The 20,274-nt window shown below is 45.2% G+C and overlaps 1 protein-coding gene across 3 annotated transcripts in view; it reads left to right on the forward strand.

Annotated features, from left to right (window-relative positions):
- cntnap2a (contactin associated protein 2a) overlaps positions 1–20,274 on the forward strand; it is a 342,082-nt gene that overhangs the window by 130,844 nt on the left and 190,964 nt on the right. For all 3 annotated transcript variants that reach the window (XM_077012789.1, XM_077012790.1, XM_077012791.1), the window contains exons 4-7: positions 4,887–5,034; positions 9,760–9,963; positions 17,030–17,214; positions 19,935–20,078. In XM_077012789.1, coding sequence (XP_076868904.1) covers positions 4,887–5,034; positions 9,760–9,963; positions 17,030–17,214; positions 19,935–20,078 — 681 coding nt within the window. The remainder of the gene's footprint in view (positions 1–4,886; positions 5,035–9,759; positions 9,964–17,029; positions 17,215–19,934; positions 20,079–20,274) is intronic.

Here is a 20,274-nt window from a genome sequence, read left to right on the forward strand (position 1 = left end):
GAAACTGCAAGTTTGCACTGAGTTAATGACCAGTGCTTCTCCTACATCATGGCAGACCAGCAAAATCGCATCTCTGCTCAGTGCAAATCCATCTCTGCTCAGACTAAATCTGTCTCTACGCTCATCCCATCTAACACCTAAATTTCTTATGGCATATGCTGTGAGATCCTGCCCAGACAAATCACCTTCCTCTCCTGTTGTAGTTTACCATCATGCTCACTCCAAACAGACCTGAAATGTGACTTTTAAACAAATGGATAAATGTGTGCAGAATCTTGTTAAAGACTTGCACGTGAGACCAAACATTCTTAGAGAAAGGATGTTCCGGTCCTCATCGGCTTCTTACCAGGACAATTCTGATTGGAAAGGTTCAGGTGGTGTATTTTATGGAGCAGTGTTCTATTACAAATTGATTTCATCATATGCAAATGAGATCGAAATGCTATAGCACCACCATCCAATGGTAAAACAATTTATGGTTCAGGAAGTGTGTTACAAGTGCACAGCTGTCTTGTACACTGTTTGAAACGTTAAGTCGGCTATGAAGATTTAAACCTAAATACTAAATAAACATATATGATAAACATGCTTAATTATATGGATAGTAAAATATATATTTAATAATGACAAACTTGTTGGTCTGCATGCTTTCTGCATGCTGTAGATGTGGAGGATAGTTATATAAACCCAGGATCATGCATTCATAAGAGGACACGTCTCCCTGTAACCAAACGGTAGCATGACTGTGGACAACATCACATAGTGGACACTGGTCTAACTTTCATAACAGTGGTGGTTCCCACGCCCAAGACATCTCCGAGGCCCCGTGTGACTTCTGTCCCATTATTATTTTAGGGCCTCCAGTAAGACTGAGCTGAAGTATCACTCTTGATGCCAACAGATTCATCCAGCAGGTACCAGGCTGCTGACATGGTGATTGGTTCTGGCAGAAGCTGGTTGGTCTTCGTTTGGTGTCCATCTTAAGATGAGTCAGCACATTTGCATTGGTTGCTTTGCCTCTTTGTCGCTAGCAACCGTACAGATTTAAAACGGTACACAAAAAGTAATTGGCCAAATCTGTTTCTTTTGTATTGAACTCCTCTGACCTGCTGCTGTGTCATTTCCACTACAGAAATTAGTTTTCCATTCAGAAATCCCCTTTTCTGTGTTGTTGGTGGAGAGACTCCAGCATGTCTTCGTGGTTGGAGAGGATTGCTGTCATCCCACACGTGGAAGTTTTTGGTCCAGTCCGTGTGGATTTCTCATCCGCCTGCTCTGCTAGCAGAGTGCGCCGCCCTCCATACAATCGCATTACCACAGCAGACCCATTCAGCCCCAGAAGGACTGCTCCTCTCCACTGTCATTTTCTTGGCTTTCAGCCAGAAGGCCTTTCAACTTTCTGTAAGTGTTGTCTTGGTAACTGAATTATAAAGCACTTACTTTTTCTCACTTTCTTGCCACGTTGTCACTCCCACATACTTTCGACTTTAATTTTTGCTGCTGCATATTTTTAACAACAGCTGCCTTATTGGTTGATGTTTCAGACATGTAAATTATGAAGGGGGGAGGGCAGGGTTGGTCAATTTGAAGCTGTGAGTGGCCACAGTGCCCAGAGTGGCCACAGTGCTCAGAGCTGTACCACACCCCCCCCCCCAGGCTTGTTGTCTCATGTCAAAATCCCGATTTGCCTCACTTATCATTGACAGTGCCTAGTGGCTGTAGGGAGGAACGTCCTAAATGCTCCTGATTATACGATAATGCTTCCTTATATACTGGATCACAATTTGCTGTCACATTGTTCTGGCATTTGGTGGTTTACAGGTAAAAGAAAGCTGTTTTAAATGGTACTAAAACTCAACATAAAAACCACAGAAATATGAGCCATTACAGTGTATTTTAGTGTGTGGCTGCTTCTCTTTGGCATGTGGCCAGAAATTGTGCCTATTTCAGACTATGAATTTTAGATGAATTTGGATATTCAGATGCAATATCAGGTATGTGTGTGTGTGTGTGTGTGTGTGTGTGTGTGTGTGTGTGTGTGTGTGTGTGTGTGTGTGTGTGTGTGTGTCTGTGTTTTAACTTTTTTTGCTCATATTTTCATCAGGACACCATTGCAGTGGTGACCTATCTCTTACGTTGTATATTTTATAACCACATACTACATAAATATTGGAGATTTTTCCTGAATTTCCAAGAATTTTTGAAAAGTTCACCGGATGAAGAGGAGGATGAAGAGGGAGTGAAGATATGAAGAGAGGGTGTACATCTCCTCACCTGCTGTCCGATGGACATCTGCGCAGGAGTGTTTGCTGCATTAAGTGTTTACTGAGTGTTTGCGGCATTAATTATTAACATCTTTTAGGTGAAAGAGCTTTCGAGTGAATGAATGCACCGTGGCGTCTGGGCCCGACTGCTGCCGAATGGAGTATCAACATCCCAAGGTGCTTCGAAGGTTGACACTACTGGCATGCTGAATCAATTCTGCTAGTGCTGCTTCATTAGGGACATACCATTGCAGTTTTTCATTTTGCTACAAACAAGATTGATACTCAGCTTACTGTGTTTTGGATTCTTGAGCAAAACATCTAAATATAAGATGGGTGTGTGCTATCTCTCAAGCACCAAGCTCAGCGATGCAGCAGTGATGGGAACCAGGGAGACTGTGAGAGCCAATCAGCTCTCCACTCTGGATTAAAAGGAAGTCTTTGTTCTTCGCTACTACTGTCCGTCGTTTGCCCTGCCCCTGCGGATCGGGCCGAGCCGCGCGGGAAGCCGTCTGCTCCTACTGATGTCACGTGAGCAACGGTCCAGAACACGCGGCAGGGCCATTTGACGAGTCTCCGGGGGGGGGGGGGGCGGCGCTCTCTGTCCCTCTCTGGGACGCCAGGAGGCAGAGGAACACCAGGCCAATCTAGGACACACACTTGGGAGATCATTTAAAAAAAAAAAAGTTGCGTTCTCTGAGCCTTGCAGTACATCTGCAGTGTCGACAGCTTTAGTATTCTCAGCCGCCGCAAGAAAATCTCAGCACACTCTTGAGCGTCGTCATGAAATAAACTGCAACATTAATTATACCAAGGAAACCAATAAATGTGCGACTTGTGATAGCTCCGGCCGGCTTGCTGTCTAAAGCCGCGCTCTTCTGCTAAGGAGCGCCGTTCGGGCCTATTGTGCTTTAAATCGTGAAGGTGTCTTGATTAAACAACATGGCCGACAGCTAAGCTTTCAGTGTGGATTCACGTTTGGCCAACTAATTACACGTCGGCTGACTGCTGCAGATCTGGGGCGGGAATTAGCCTTAGCTGACTCATTCAGGCCTAAGTTTAAGTTTGAACCTTTTTGCCTGGAGGAGGATGGAGAAAGGAATATGGCCTCAGAGCTGATGTTTGGTGGGAGGCTGTTTAAATGTTAGGCCGCACGAAATAAAGGAAAAAGGAATCAAGTCACTCGGTGGCCACTTGCACGTCTTTGTACTCCGTGATTGTTAGGTGTAAGATGTGGACTAAGACTAGAGGGGCGGGTTCACGGATCGAGCGCGATGGGAGAGTTCGGCTTTGAAGACGTTGATGAGGGGCGTTTGTGAGGTGGCAGGCTGTGTGGTAGAGACATCCTGCTTCCTGTCTGGCAAGGCCCTGTGATGGTCTTGATGGCAGAGGCTGAATCGCTGATCACTCACTCACACCTGGTACCACTACGGGGGAACGTTAGGCCGGGCGAGCGGGAGGGTCTGTGGGCAGCCTCAATCTCCGGCTCTGTGGGACGTGCGTGGCAGCGTGGGGGGTGAGGGCACACGGTGAGGGCGTGGCGGCTCTCCACAGCTCACAAACTCTCAGTCCGGCCACACAGCCCACACCCCGCAGTTCCGGAGAACAGCTGGAGAATGGTGACATCTCGAAAGACCACACTTGACCGGTCGGGAGAAAATCAACATTGTGACATCGGTGTACATTTTTCCAGTTCTGTGGATGAAATAAGGATGTAAGAGGATGTAAAGCCAATCCATGATGCCTACCGGCAGATTAAACATGCCGTTAACAAATAGTCGCGCGGAAACACGTTGCGCTTTTAGAAACATCGACCGTTATCTGTTTTTGCTATTTGCATGATATGTATGATGTGATTTAGTCTTCATTTGCATAGGTTGATGGTGAACCTGGTGAATGTGAGAAGCTCAGATGGACTGGGTGATCTTTCCTATAATAGTGTTTGGTTTCACATGCAACAAAATTCTGCATTCAAACACATGCATTTAGCTATTTGTATAAAAGTCACATTTTGGTCTGTTTAGAGTGAGCATGATGGTAAACAACAACAGGAGAAGAAGATAACTTGTCTGAGCAGGATCTCACAGCATATGCCATAAGAAATGCAAATTTAGGTGTTAGAGAGAATGAACGTATAGACAGATATAGACGGAGGAGAGATATGATTTTGCTCCTGTGCCGTGGTGTAGAAGAAGTTCTGAAGTCATTGGCTCAGTGCAAACTTGCAGTTTCTGTCTTGGTGAAAGTGACTAATGCGTTTTTACGTAACTGGCAGCTTTCAAGGTTCCACTGTTCTTACACCTGCCGTTAGACGGTCAGCTGCCTCTGGGCTTGCCTTTGTGATGCATGAACTCATTTACATGTCAGCTGTGATTGGCTTTCACCTTGAGCACAGGTGAATTCAGCACAGTGGTGAGTTGACACTGGTGCACTGATTATCACAGTGGTAACTTTATGAATAGGAATTAAATAAAGTGCTACATATTTTGTGTGACAGTGTGGTTACTGTCAAAAAGTTTATGAATCTGGCCCTATGTGCATTTTTTATCGCTGCAATGCCACATGTGCATTCAAACTTCCACCCCTGACCAAACTGAGATGTGTCTGCTGTTGTGTCATCAGGCATTCACTGGAAACTCCAACACAGAGAGCGTCGTGCGGCACGACCTGCAGTACGCCACCGTGGCCCAGTATCTCCGCATCATTCCTCTGGACTGGAGCGAAGAGGGACGCATCGGTCTCCGCATCGAGATCTACGGCTGCCCGTACTGTGAGTTCACCCTCTCGGCACACTCCCGCGGTCCGAGCCCCCGCCCACCCGCCACACGCGTCTGCCGTGACGTCTCAGCGGTGTCCGCTACACGGGGATCGTCATTTTCGATCGTTACCTCGATGCTTTGCGAAATTCGGAGCTACATAAAGATTCATCTTCGAGCTGCGTCTGCTTTTCTGTGCCATGGAGGTGTTCTTTTCACAGAAACACGGGATCCATCATTTCTGCGTCTTCCTCGAACAGATTTTAATTCTTTTCTTGAGAAATGGTTACGTAACCTTTGCACGCTTTGTATATGCGTGTTTACACTCTGCAGTGAATTTGAATATCATAAAAAAAAACTCAGGAGGCGGCACCCTGGTATTCATTTTTCACATTATATCTAATTTGCTTTCACATTTATTATAGAATAGTGTCAGTCGAGAAGGAGGGTGGAATTATGTAAACTAAATACAAACATGCTCCATTTACATGGATAAAATAAACCCTTGGCAAATTTACCACACTTTTCCTATTAAGTGTTGCCGAAGTGATCTTGATAACAAATTTCAATTAATACTCGCTGAGATTAGTTCTAGAAGTGACATGCTTAGTTCTCCAATTACTGTCATGTGATCACGCCTGACCTAGTCTGTTTTCACTCTAACCACTGTGCAACTTGAAAATATGAATGTATTTTGTTCTTGCCATGTAAAATGCCTCATGGTGTGAACCTGTGGATTCATGGCAGTTATAATTGTGATTTGCCCCATAAATAATGACCAAGTGTAAACAAACCCAGTCGGCATCCTTTGCTGTTTTTGTGTTAGTGACAGATATGAATGAAGTCCAGTTGTTTCAGATACACATGACAGTGCTCTCTCTCTTTCTCTGCTTCTCTCACTCTCCTTCCTCTCTCTCTCCTCTCTCTTTCTCTCCCTCTTTCTTACAATCTCCGTCCTGCTCCCTCCCCTTCTCTCTTTCTGTCTCCCTCTATCTCTCTGCTTCTTTCACTCTCCTTCCCTCTCTCTTGTCTTTCTTTTCCTATTTTTCTCATGCTTCTCCCCCTCTCACCCTCTCCTTCTCTTCATTTTCATCTTTCACTCTGCCACTCTCTCTCTCCCTCTTTCTCTTTGCTTCTCTCCCTTCTTCGTTCTTTCCTCTCGCTCTCACTCCCTCCCTCTTATTCTCCTTTGGCTTTGCTCTCTCTCTCTCTCTCTCTCTCTCTCTCTCTCTCTCTCTCTCTCTCTCTCTCTCTCTCTCCCTTGTAAGGCTGAAGGACTTGGCTGCCACTCGGTTGTCAGGATGTGAGGATGTGACTCTGTGTGGGTGGATGTGACTCTGTTGGCTCTGTGTGGGTGGATGTGACTCTGTGTGGGTGGATGTGACTCTGTTGGCTCTGTGTGGGTGGATGTGATTCTGTGTGGGTGGATGTGACTCTGTGTGGGTGGATGTGACTCTGTGTGGGTGGGTGTGACTCTGTGTGGGTGGATGTGACTCTGTGTGGGTGGATAATAATAATAATAATAATAATAATAATCTTTATTTGTATAGCACCTTTCATACATACATGTAACTCAAAGTGCTTTACAGTATAAATAAAAGAAACATTAAAAGGAGATAAGACAAAGACAAAAAGACAAAAAGAAAATGTTAAAAGAAATTAAAGATAAAAATATTAAAATAACATAAAAAGTAAAAAGTGAAGTAAGATAATAAAAAGTAAAGTAAATAAGATAAAACTATTAAGATAGTTTCTTAACTAAAAGCGGATCTAAACAGGAATGTTTTGAGACTGCTCTTAAAACTATGCAAGGATGAAATGCCTCTGAGCTCTTCAGGAAGAGAATTCCAGAGCTTTGGGCCATAGTGGCTAAAAGCACCCTCGCCAATCTTTAATCGGCTTTTAGGAATCACCAGTAGATTACTGTTTGAAGACCTGAGAGACCTGACTGGAACATATCTAACCATCATTTCACTTAGGTAAAGAGGGGCAAGACCATGAAGACATTTAAAAACCAAGACTAGAACCTTAAAATCTATTCTAAAGCTGACAGGTAACCAGTGCAGTGAGTGGAGTGCAGGTGTAATATGATCTCTCTTTCTCCTGCGGGTCAGAACCCTTGCAGCCGCGTGGCGTGTGGGTGGATGTGACTCTGTTGGGTCTCTATGGGTGGATGTGACTCTGTTGGCTCTGTTCACAGGAGGGTTGACAGTCCTCCGTAACTGCAGATCACAGATAATCACTATCCTGATACCTTCAGGCAGATTATTTCAATTTGCTATTATTTCAATTTTTTATACTATTATTTAATAATTTATTACTATTATTTAATACTTTATTTTATTTATGTTGGGGTGGGGAGACTTTTATACATACACACATGAAATAGAAAATATATCATTTTATATATCTGTTTTTTCTTTGTCTGTCCACCATATACATATCAGTGTGGCCATTAAGGAAGTAGAGACATACCTGTAAAGGTGTGAAAGGGGAGTAAGAAGATGAACAGAGATCCCCTTCACCAGGTTGTGTCCAGCCAGGGGGAGAATAGCCGGAGAGAGGGAGGGAGGGAGGGAGGGAGGGAGGGAGGGAGATGGAATAGCCAGAGGAGGAAAAGAAGGGAACAGTTGGTGAAAGATTGATGTTCAGACACACACGTACATGTTCAGACACATGCATGCATGTTCAGACACACACGTACATGTTCAGACACATGCATGCATGTTCAGACACACACGTACATGTTCAGACATACATATACATGACCTAAACTGAACATTAATAACAGTTTATGGATCCTGGGGAAAATTGCTTAACTTTAGTAACCAAAATGCTGTCAGCCTTTGACTTAAAAATGCAGCTTTTGTTAAAAAACACCTTAGCTTGTCACCTGTCACCTTGTCAGGAATCTGTAGCTGGCTTAGCCCTTTTCTTGTGCTTTACCTACATGGTCAGGAGATTTTTGTACTTAAAAAACATGAGAAGACACACACACACACACACACACACACACAACCGCACGTGCGCATGCACACACGTACATGCTTGCACACCTACACATACCATATTACTTCCAGTTAGTGAGATTTCATATTTCATACTGTCAGTGGGTGATAATTACAGAATATTTAGGGTATATTTTAGCACTCTACATATATTACCTGAATCCCCCCCTGGATCCATTAGTTATTTTAAACCAGCTGAGTAGTGGACTGTGAGGCGTGTTTTCTTTAGTTGTTAGATAGATCCTTTTGCACTTACAGCCTAATTCAGACTCCTTTCTGTGGCCCTGTAATTGTGTGAAAGCAAACAATTTGCGTTAATGGCTTTATCTCTGTTATTTACTCTAATTCCCAATCAGCTGTGGCTGAACCCTCCACAACGGCACACTTGCCCTGCTCCCCCCCCCCCCATCCTCCTCCCCCCCCCCCCCCCCATCCTCCTCTCCTCCCCCTGCTGTTGTTACGTGCTCTGCTTGGCCATGATAGTCCTTCCTGTTCCTGTTGGTAAACTGCTCTTTCATGCTTGCACAGATCTGTTCAGTAGAGCCCAGGGTACACAAATGGTCTTGTTGTTCTGTTGTTTCTTTAGGTCTGCTTTACCATTTTAATGCTGGAGAAACCAATTAATTCCTCTCTCTCTCTTCTCTCTCTCTCTCTTCCCCCTCTCTCTCTCTCTTCTCTTTCTCTCCTCTTTCTCTTACCCTAAGTAAGTGCATTATGCAGTAATGACTCTCTCTCTGTCTGTATGTGTCTGACTCTCTCTCTCTCTCTCTCTCTCTCTCTCTCTCTCTCTCTCTCTCTCTGTCTCTCTCTTACCCTGAGTTAGTGCATTCTGCAGTAATTTCTCTGAGATATCAAAACAATCATTTACATTTTAATTAATCACAGATCAAAACGAATCAATCTCTCGGTAATGGGGCAGAAAACATTTTACCTCAGACTTCAATTATGAGAACTTCACCTCAATGCCCTTTCAGACAATATCTGTCATTTATCACACATATTTTTAATGTTGATTAGTCTTTGGAGAACCAATATGTCGCGAAAACTTTTTCAAATAAAAGAAAACTCTTTTAGCTTTCAGTACAAAGATGCAGTCATATAACAGGCTGAGCACGTGGTTGTCATGGAATCAAGCCGTGTCTGGAGCAGTGATGCACACAAGGTTGAGGCGTCCACGGTGTCCAAGAGTGACCCGTTTGGACTCAAAGTTCTTTTGATAGGCTCTTAAATTCCCCTCGTCCTGTGGGTAGTACTCAGCACACTTCAGATGGGGTCAGGAATTCTTTTAAATTGCACGATAAGGAGAACAGCTTTGTCAGCAGGTGAAGCCCCTGCAGTTTCCTCACTGTAGTTTATCATCTGATTCCAGTTATGTCTTATCTCCGGACCTCACTGACACCTCTACCTGAGCAATCTGAAGCACACTCAGTCATCGTTCACATAGACTGGGCGTGCCCCGTTTTCCTGACCCGCTGAGACCCATTGTTCACCAAAACCGGGTTTGACGCCCACCTGCCTCTGGAGCGCTCATCTAACCTTTAATCTTCTCTTTCCTCTCTCCTGATCTCTCTCTTTCTTCTCTTTTTGTTTTTGTTTCGTTCTACCTCTCCAACTCCTCGTACTAACTGTGTCTGTCTCTATCTCTCCCCCCTCCCCATCTCTCTCTCTCTCTCTCTCTCTCTCTCTCTCTCTCTCTCTCTCTCTCTCTCTCTCTCTCTCTGCTCGCTGCAGGGTCCGATGTGATTAACTTCGATGGCCAGGGGGTGATCTCCTACCGTTTCAAAATGAAGAAGATGAAGATCCTGAAGGACGTGATCGCTCTGAAGTTTAAGACGGCGGAGAGCGAGGGGGTGATCGTGCACGGAGAAGGCCAGCAGGGAGACTACATCACCCTGGAGCTGCGGAGGGGCAGGCTGGTCCTGCAGATCAACCTGGGTAGGAGTGCGTGTGTGTGTGTGTGTGTGTGTGTGTGTGTGTGTGTGTGTGTGTGTGTGTGTGTGTGTGTGTGTGTGTGTTGTGTGTAATATCAGTAATATCTAGTGCATATCATGAGGATCATATGGGCTTCACATAGTCTCATATCTATGTCTGTTTTTTCCGCTCTTCAGCAGAGCTGTAATATTTAATCTCACAGAAGAGCAAAATTCACAGTTAAGTGATCGGGTCATGGGAGAGCAGGGCTGTGGACACTGGGTCTGTCAATTCAATTCAATTCAATAAGCTTTATTGGCATGACCATATTCAGTTATAGTATTGCCAAAGCAGTGTTATCATTCAACATGAATAACTCATTGAAAAATATGAACAATTCTAATTATGATGAACTTGAACATGAATTTAAAGTTGAAGAAGTGAAAAGAAAGAAAAGCAAATAAATAACAAATGTAGAGGAGAAAAAAAAAATAGATCAACATAAATCAGTGTGTTTACAAACAGGGTATGTGTGTGTGCGTTTGTGTGTGTATGTGTGTGTTTGTACGTGTGTGTGTGTGTGTGTGTGCTACTCACTGTCCCTCATGTTATGTAAGGTAGATACATATCTCCCCGCTAAAGTGCTGCTTTCTTTCTTTTCTCCCAGGAGGATGGGGAGTTTGTCATTATTAGATAGGGACTTAAAGTTGGGGTGAATCAGCTCAAATTTTGTGAAGTACATAAGACGTATTTGTTGAAAAGAATCACATTCAGTGAGGAAGTGCAGCTCTGTCTCTATAGTTACACTTTTACACTGTTGGCAAAGTCTCTGCTCTCTGGGCAGCCATGATTTCTTGTATCGGCCGGTCTCGATGGCCAGGCTATGTTCACTAAGTCTGTACTTTGTCAACGTGGTTCTGTGTTTAGTATCAGTCACTGTAAGCAGGTAGTCTGCTACAGTGTACTGTCGTTTTAGGGCCAGATAGCACTGCATTTTGTTTTGTGCTTGTGTTTGTGCGTTCCAATGCGTGATGTAGTTTTGTTTTTGAAGTGTTATAATTTGGTTTGGCCTGATTGATTGTATTCCAGTCTGGTCCTGATGTGGAACAGTGTTAGTGTTGGTTAGTGTCAGGACCAGCTGTGTGAGGGGACTCTTCTCTCTGTTCAGCTCTTGGCATTGCAGGGCTTTGTAGTGGTAGGAGTGGGAGTCACTGTTTTTTACATGTAGCCAATATTTGATACTCCTTTTTTGAATTTTGAGTAATAGTGGGAATTGGCCTAATTCAGCTCTACAGGCATTATTTGTTGTCTTCCTGTGAACGTGCAGAATACTTTTACAAAATTCTGAGTGCATTATTTCAATTGGGTGTCTGTTCCATTGTTCAAAATTGTGGTTTACGAGTGGCCCCCACACCTCACTACTATACAATAGAATTGGTTCTATGACGGACTGGAATATTTTTAGCCAAATTTGAATTGGTATTTGAATTTGAATTTGCCGTTTGATTGCATAGAATGCCCTGCGTGCTTTCTCTCTCAGTTCATTAACTGCTGGATTGAAGTTTCCAGTTGAACTAATCTTCAAACCTAAGTAATTGTAGACTGTACAGGACTCTAAGGTTTGTGACCCTAGTGTGAAATGTGATGTGCTTCCCTGAGATCTGGCTCTTTTTTGGAAGATTATTGTTTTGGTCTTTTTCAAGTTCACTGCCAGGGCCCAGGTCTGGCAGTACTGCTCCAGCAGGTCCAAGTTCTGCTGTAGCCCCTTCTCTGTGGGGGACAACAGAACCAGATCATCTGCATAGAGCAGAAACTTGATTTCTGAGTCATGTAGAGTGAGACCAGGTGCTGCAGAGCGTTCTAAGATGGTGGCCAATTCATTGATATATATGTTGAATAATGTTGGGCTTAAGCAGCAGCCTTGTCTCACTCCACGCTCCTGGGAGAAGAATGTGCTTCTTTTGTTGCCAATCTTTATACCGCACCTATTATTTGTGTACATGGATTTAATAATGTCATATATTTTACCCCCTACACCACTTTCTAATAATTTGTAAAATAGACCATTGTGCCAAATTGTGTCAAATGCTTTTTTAAAATCTATGAAACATGCAAATATTTTGGCTTTTTTCTGGTTAACATGTAGGTCAATTAGGGTGTGTAGGGTGTAAATATGATCTGATGTGCGGTGATTTGGTATGAATCCAATCTGGCTTTTACTCAAAACACTGTGCTTCATAAGGAAGTTTATAAGTCTTGAATTAATGATACTACAGAGTAGCTTCCCCAGATTACTGTTCACACAGATGCCTCGGTAGTTATTAGGGTCGAATTTATCTCCACTTTTGAAAATCGGTGTTACAAGTCCTTGATTCCAGATATCAGGGAAGTGACCTACACTCAGAATCATGTTGAATAGTTTGAGGATGGCTAATTGGAATTTTTTGCTTGTATGTTTTATCATTTCATTTAAAATGGCGTCAGGCCCACTTGCTTTTTTTGGTTTTAAGGTAGATATTTTATTTCTAAGTTCCTGCTCAGTAATGGGGGAGTCCAGGGGATTCTGGAACTGTTTTATTGTCCGTTCTAATGTGTTAAGTTTTTCAGTTATATGTTTTTGTTCAGGTATTGTATTGGGTAATTTATTATAGAGTGACTTAAAATGTGTTATCCGTATGTCACTATTTTGGATAACCAATTCTTCAGATTTAGGTTTATTAAGAGTGTTCCAGTGGTTCCAAAAATTATTTGTATTGATGGACTCCTCAATTAGTGTCAGTTGTTGTTGTGTATATTGAGCTTTTTTGATTCTGAGTGTACGTTTGTAGAGTTTCAGTGTTTCACAGTACTGAAGGCGTAAATCTGCATTGTTTGGGAGTTTGTGTATTTGATTTGATAGTTTTCTTAATTCTTTTCTGATGTTTTGACATTCTGTATCAAACCACTTACTATCTGTTGGATTTGGTTTGTTCCTTAATTTTCTTAGGTTGCATATTTTGGCAGTTTTAATAAAAATGTGATTTATATTCTTAACTGCAAGATTGATGCCTTCGTTACAGTGAGTGTGTGTGGTGTCCAGAAAGGTGTCTAAAAGTGTTTGAATTTCTTGAGTGCTGATTGCTTTCTGGAACTCTTCTGCGTTGTTTTGGGCCCATCTGTATGGTCTCCTGATATTAAACAGCTTACTGGGCTGTGTGAGTGCAGTGTTGTTATTCTCTGTCCTTTTAATGAACACAGTGATTTGGCTGTGATCAGACAGAGGAGTTAGTGGTTTAACAATGAATGCACTGAGAGAGAAAGGGTCTAAATCTGTTATGACATAATCTACTGTACTGTTGCCAAGAGGTGAGCAAAAGGTGTATCTCCCCAAAGAGTCCCCTCGTGTCCTACCGTTGACGATGTACAGACCCAGATTTCGACAGAGCTGCAGGAGGTCCTTCCCAGTCTTGTTTGTCTGTGTGTCAGAATTATATCGGGGCAAATTATTCAAGTTTCTTGGGTAATGATATCCAAATATGTGATTGTTACCTTGTTCTGTGTTGAGATCAGGTAGAGATCCGGTACGTGCGTTCAGATCTCCACAGATCAGCACACTTGCCTGGGCCTGGAAGATGCTGATTTGATCATGGAGACTGGGCAAAATATCTTCATTGTAGTAAGGGGATTCACATGGAGGAATGTAGATTGAACAAAGGAACATATTGTTTGGAGTGTTTAGAATTTCTTTATTAATTTTAAGCCAAATATGTGTTTTTTCTAATTTTAGGGGAGTTATGAATTTAGACAGTTCTGATCTATACCAAATAATGATTCCACCTGAGTCTCTGCCTCTTTTGATGTTGGGCTGTTTAACAGAAGGGATTATTATTTCCTTGTAGTTTGCGGGACAGTGAGTGACTGAGTCTGATTTACTCCAGGTTTCCTGGAGAATTATAATGTCATTGTCTTTTGTGTTGTTTGTGAAATCAGTGTTTGTGGTTTTGTGTCCAAACAGGGATGATTTAATACCCTGAATATTCCACATGGAGATAGATAATGGTTTCATTCTTTAAATGTGATATATAATACTAGTACAAAAGAATTAGAATGAGATAAACCTGTAAATATGAAGTATTGCTATTATATGTGTAAACATTCATGCATATAAACATACATGTTAAGATGTCCAACGACCAACAAATATATATACAATGTTAAATATTTATCTGTTTATCTATTAATTTATTTCTCAATTTATGAGTTGTGATCATGGGACTTAGCTCAACAGTCTGTTGCATATGAGGTTGAGGAGCTGCTTGATTTCGTCCATCTCTGTATTATTTGTGGGGGTTGTAGTTTTTACTGCAGAGGCGTATGTCTGTTGGTGTGGTTGCTTGCTGTGGTTGAGTGTTGGTGGTGGGTGTGTCTGGCTAGATGTTGATGGTGAGTGAACTTCTCTGTGGGCTGCTGGTCTTGGTTTGGTGTGTCTCTGCGGGGTTGTGGTCTGGCGTGCTGGTCTTGTACGATGTGATGAGAAGTCGTGTTGAAGGTGAGGTGGGGGTGTGGGGTGGTAGTGGGTGTATTGTAGATGAGGTGGGGGTGTGCGGTGGTAGTGGGTGTGTTGTAGATGAGGTGGGGGTGTGCGGTGGTAGTGGGTGTGTTGTAGATGAGGTGGGGGTGTGCGGTGGTAGTGGGTGTGTTGAAGATGAGGTGGGGGTGTGGGGTGGTAGGTGCGGGTGGTTGAGTGTGTGTTGATCTTCCTGGGTGAAGGAGCCTGTAGTGATCTGGTTGCATGTAGGCCGGGTGTTCTGCTGCCCCTTGGTGGGCTGTCTGGGCTGCGTCCAAGAGCCACGTCTTTCAGATTTTTGGCAAAGATGCTCATGGTGTCTTTGTGCAGGTGGACGTGGTCATGAAGGTCGTGGGTGCTAAGGTTGGTGTGGTGGGCCAGGTGTACATTAGCCATCAGTGCGCAGCCACGAGAGATTTCTGCGTTTATCTTGTGGATTGTAGCTGGATGGAAGTCTTTTCTAGGTAGGATGGTAGAGATGATGACTTTGGAGGAGGGGAAGCTTTCTGTGGCTCTCTGTGCTACTCTTCTTACACATTCTGCTACCTTCTCTTGCTTTGTTCTCAAGTCATTTGTGCCAGTGTGGATGATGATATGGCTTGGGTTACTAGAAATGGCATGTGTGAGGAGTTGAAGGGCATCACTGGTTCGAGGACACCAAATCTTGGCAACCCTGGAACTTGGGAAGAGCTGTTCCTCATTTAAGAATTTTCCATTGGAATCAATTAAAATCACTATGTCTGCGTCTGTAGGAATATTTGAGTGTGTGTTAGGAGTTTTGTCTGGCTCAGATTGTGCCGGTTGTAGCTCAGGTTGTGCTGGGCAGGGTTTAGGATCAGGTTGGGCTGAGTTTGGCTCAGGTCTGGCGGGAGGTGTTTTAGTAGAGTTGGGACGTGGTTCTCGTTGGGTGTGAAAAGATTCAGATTGAGTAAGGAGATGTTCTGGATGGACTGGGTGGGTGTTATTGTGGGCAGTCTGTGGCATAGGGTCAATTAAATGTTTCTCTGCAGAACTGGATGTCTGCTGGTTGGCTTTCAGTTTCTGTAGTTCCTCCTCCAGACTGATCATAGTGTTGTTCATGAGGTGTAGCTCCTCTTTCAGGCTTATCATGGTGTTGTCCTGCATGTGTAGTTCCTCTCTGACTGCAGTGAGCTCCCTCCTGAGGGTCTCTCTGTCCTCCTGGAGCTTCTGAACTTCACCTCTCAGTTCTAGGAGAGAGTTCTTAAACTGGTCCAGCTGGCTTTTGAGAAGCTGGGAGAGGTCACTGGATGGTGGGTTGGACAGTAGATGTTTGAGTTCTATGATCTCAACCTCTTGCAGAGAGACGCTTTCCCTCAGCTGGGATATTGTGTTTTGTAGATGTTTTTTACCTAGTGCTGGACTGTCCTGGGCTGGTCTGTCCTGGGCTGGTCTGTCTTGGGCTGGTCTATCCTGTGCTTGTCTGTCCTGTGCTGGTTTGTCCTGTGCTGCTCTGTCCTGTGCTGCTCTGTACTGGGCTGCTCTGTCCTGGGCTGTGTCAGGCTGAGAGCTGTTTTCCTGCCCCTCCCCCGATCTCTGAGTTACTCGGGTGTTAGTCTTCCCCTCTACAGTTCCCCTCTCAGTCTCTGCTAGTGCTTTAATAAAATTAAAGTCCTCCTGAACAGAGCAAAGACTGGCCTCACTGCCTTGAAACATGATGGTTCCATTGTGATAAATATTCACAGTTAGGAAAGTATTGTCACCATCTTCATTTCCAACCAGTATCTGTCTACCACTACATATGCCCCTCTTTTTATGTGGTTTGTAGTGGGCACAGATAGCTCTATGCCAGGCATCAGTGTAGTCTGTATACAGTAGGAGATTGGTAATGGTGGTTTTCTCTCCCACTGTACTAGAGTCAGCTGCGAGGCTCTCTGGGTTTTCTTTTAGCACTTTATGCTTGTATGTTTTCTTGGCCTGTGTGGTCTTTAGTTCTGCTGGGTATCTTATAGTGAGGGGGCGGAGTTTTCCCACGGTTGCATCAGCCATGGCTAACTCTGCTGGCTACTACTCTAGGTTACCAGTAACAATAGCACAGGTGCTAATTTTTAATGCTTGAACAAACAAATATGCTTGAAATGTGCTAGTTTCCAGTTGTGCTTACCTCAGTATTTCCTGAAGGAAGGCTTGGGTGAAGATTCTCTCTTATGGATTAGATTGTTTTTCCTTTCCTTTGGCTTTATCATTAGTTTTTTGCTGTTAGCTGTTAGCTGATTTGTATTTAGCTTAGCTTTTGCTTGATTTCTTCCGTTGTTGGTAGTTTTCTGCAAAATTAGTTGTCCCTTTTTGTTTTTTTTCTTGAAAGTTGAGTAGTTTTTATCCTTTTACCTACTTTACATTGGTTTGTTTAGTTTTTCTTAGGTTTATCTCATTTTAAAACCTCTGTACTTGTAAGAATTTTAAGAGCTCCAGTTAAACATGACTTTCACTCTCTCTCTCTCTCTCTCTCTCTCTCTCTCTCTCTACCTAACCTTCTCTCTCCATCTCCCTCTCTCCCTCTCTCTCTCTTTCTCTCTCATACTGCAGGCAGTAACCAACATGGCTCCATTCTGGGTCACACTCTGGTGACCAGTGGCAGTCTTCTTGACGATCATCACTGGCACAGTGTGGTGATCGAGCGTTACCGTAGAAACGTGAATTTCACACTGGACCAGCACACACAGCACTTCCGCACCAACGGCGAGTTTGACCACCTTGACCTGGACTATGAGGTGAGAGTGAACTGCTGAATTAATGCTTCTCAGGGGCCCTAAATGGCTTATCTAGTTTCATATTTAATTTATTTAATTTCATATTTAATAAAAAAATATATAATGGTATGAGAAAGGAGTCGATTTTCCTTAATTACACTGAGAATACAAAAACTATTTTTTTAACCAAAATAATGTAAAGGTATAAAAAAGTGTATGCAAGAAATGTGTGTGTGTGTGTGTGTGTGTGTGTGTGTGTGTGTAGCTGTGTGTGTGAATGTGGTTGTAAGTTGGAATGGGTGGTTGTGATGAGTTTGTCGGGAGACGTGAGTGGATCCAGATTGGAATCTACAATAAAACACCATGACCTCTCCCCCTGTCTCCCCTCCTCTCCCCCCGTCTCCCCTCCTCACCTCCTGTCTCCCCTCCTCTCCCCCTGTCTCCCCTCCTCACCTCCTGTCTCCCCTCCTCTCCCCCTGTCTCCCCTCCTCTCCCCCTGTCTCCCCCCCTCTCTCCCTGTCTCCCCCCCTCTCCCTGTCTCCCCTCCTCTCTCCCTTTCTCCCCTCCTCTCCCCCCATCTCCCCTCCTCACCTCCTGTCTCTCCTCCTCTCCCCCTGTCTCCCCTCCTCACCTCCTGTCTCCCCTCCTCACCTCCTGTCTCCCCTCCTCTCCCCCTGTCTCCCCTCCTCTCCCCCCATCTCCCCTCCTCACCTCCTGTCTCCTCTCCTCACCTCCTGTCTCCTCTCCTCTCCTCCTGTCTCCCCTCCTCTCCCCCTGTCTCCCCTCCTCTCCCCCCATCTCCCCTCCTCACCTCCTGTCTCCTCTCCTCTCCTCCTGTCTCCCCTCCTCTCCCCGTCTCCCCTCCTCTCCCCCTGTCTCCCCCCCTCTCTCCCTGTCTCCCCTCCTCTCTCCCTTTCTCCCCTCCTCTCCCCCCATCTCCCCTCCTCACCTCCTGTCTCCCCTCCTCTCCCCCTGTCTCCCCTCCTCACCTCCTGTCTCCCCTCCTCACCTCCTGTCTCCCCTCCTCTCCCCCTGTCTCCCCTCCTCTCCCCCCATCTCCCCTCCTCACCTCCTGTCTCCTCTCCTCACCTTCTGTCTCCCCTCCTCACCTCCTGTCTCCCCTCCTCTCCCCCTGTCTCCCCTCCTCTCCCCCCATCTCCCCTCCTCACCTCCTGTCTCCTCTCCTCACCTCCTGTCTCCTCTCCTCTCCTCCTGTCTCCCCTCCTCTCCCCCTGTCTCCCCTCCTCTCCCCCCATCTCCCCTCCTCACCTCCTGTCTCCTCTCCTCTCCCCCTGTCTCCCCTCCTCTCCCCGTCTCCCCTCCTCTCCCCCTGTCTCCCCCCCTCTCTCCCTGTCTCCCCTCCTCTCCCCCATCTCCCCTCCTCACCTCCTGTCTCCCCTCCTCTCCCCCTGTCTCCCCTCCTCTCCCCCCATCTCCCTTCCTCACCTCCTGTCTCCTCTCCTCTCCTCCTGTCTCCTCTCCTCTCCCCCTGTTTCCCCCCCTCTCTCCCTGTCTCCCCCCCTCTCTCCCTGTCTCTCCTCCTCTCTCCCTGTCTCCCCCCCTCTCTCCCTGTCTCTCCTCCTCTCTCCCTGTCTCCCCTCCTCTCTCCCTTTCTCCCCTCCTCTCCCCCCATCTCCCCTCCTCACCTCCTGTCTCCTCTCCTCTCCCCCTGTCTCCCCCCCTCTCTCCCTGTCTCCCCTCCTCACCTCCTGCTCTGGAGATCCCCTGAATAGACATGCTCTAATTATCACTGTACCCAGCAGGCAGGTCTGACGCCATGTCTCACTCTCGCCTCACGTCAGTCCGACACCATGCAGGACTGAGCTCGTTAAGAACTTTTGATGCCACACTTGAGGACCCATCGCCTCTGCACGGACCACAGCGCACTAATCTTCCACTTTTAGAACCTGGTTTTTAAATCTTGGTTTGTGCCTGGGATTTTTCTGTGGCAGGCAAACAGCCAGAAATTCTGTTCCCTTCTAAGCACGGTATTAATCCACATTAAGCATGTGTGGCAGTAATGTGTTCACACAGTAATAATGCATATTAATGTGATGTGTAGTGGGATGTATAGAGAATTGATTTTCGGCTATGGGGGGGGGGGATAATATCACATGAGAGCAAAGAAATTGACACTTTCTCTGATCAAGAACACTGCTTACATGGGGATGCTTAAGGACAAATGCTCTCCAATTAACGCAAATGTGGCTAATTAACTGTGCAGAAGAGAGATCAATCTAAGACATTGAATGACTAGCCTTTGGGTAATTCTAGAGTGGGGATTGTTTGTGGGACTGAGTTGGCTGTGTAAAATAAGTCACCTTCCCAAGCCCTTTAACTGAGTCCTTCACTTGAACCTTAATATCTGTCACTTCAATAACGATCACTGTAGCTTCGGTAAGTGCCTTGGCCTGTGTGTGTTTAGCATTTCCAGAGAACGTGATCAGTTTGACACCAGCTATTCCAGCTGTTGCTCTTCAGTGTGTTAATTACATGACCAAGCAGCTGTGGGTTTGTATCATGACCACGTGCTGTCTGTGCTGTCACTCACACCTCACGTTGCACCTGCTGAAATCTGTTGGAAAAGACTCTGAGGTTGGCAGTGAGCTCACGGGCTCCCGAAACGCCTGCCGGACATCCTAGCGGAGAATCTCCGGTGGGGATCTGCCTCCTGGACCTGGTGGGCCCAGCGGGGCATCCAGCTGTGGTTTGCGGTGCTAAAACCTCGTGCCTCTGTGCAGCTGAGCTTCGGAGGGATGCCCTACTCCGGGAAGCCCGTCTCCGGAGACCGCCGCAACTTCAAAGGGTGTATGGAGAGCATCAGCTACAACGGGGACAACATCACGGACCTGGCACGGCGCAGAAAACTGGACACATCTGGCTTTGTGAGTGCCGGCCTACGTCTCTGATACAGACATCGTCCCATAGAATTTTTTCATCTGTGCAGATTATTCTATTGGATTATTCTGTTCTATATTCTGTATGCGCACGTCATACACAAATGTCATTTGGGGCACCCACTTTATTTATTTCAAAAGTGTCACTTTCCTCCTGGAGTTATTCAGTTGCATTTTGACAGGC

This window comes from Brachyhypopomus gauderio, chromosome 7 (assembly GCF_052324685.1).
Source record: "Brachyhypopomus gauderio isolate BG-103 chromosome 7, BGAUD_0.2, whole genome shotgun sequence".
Taxonomy (NCBI): domain Eukaryota; kingdom Metazoa; phylum Chordata; class Actinopteri; order Gymnotiformes; family Hypopomidae; genus Brachyhypopomus; species Brachyhypopomus gauderio.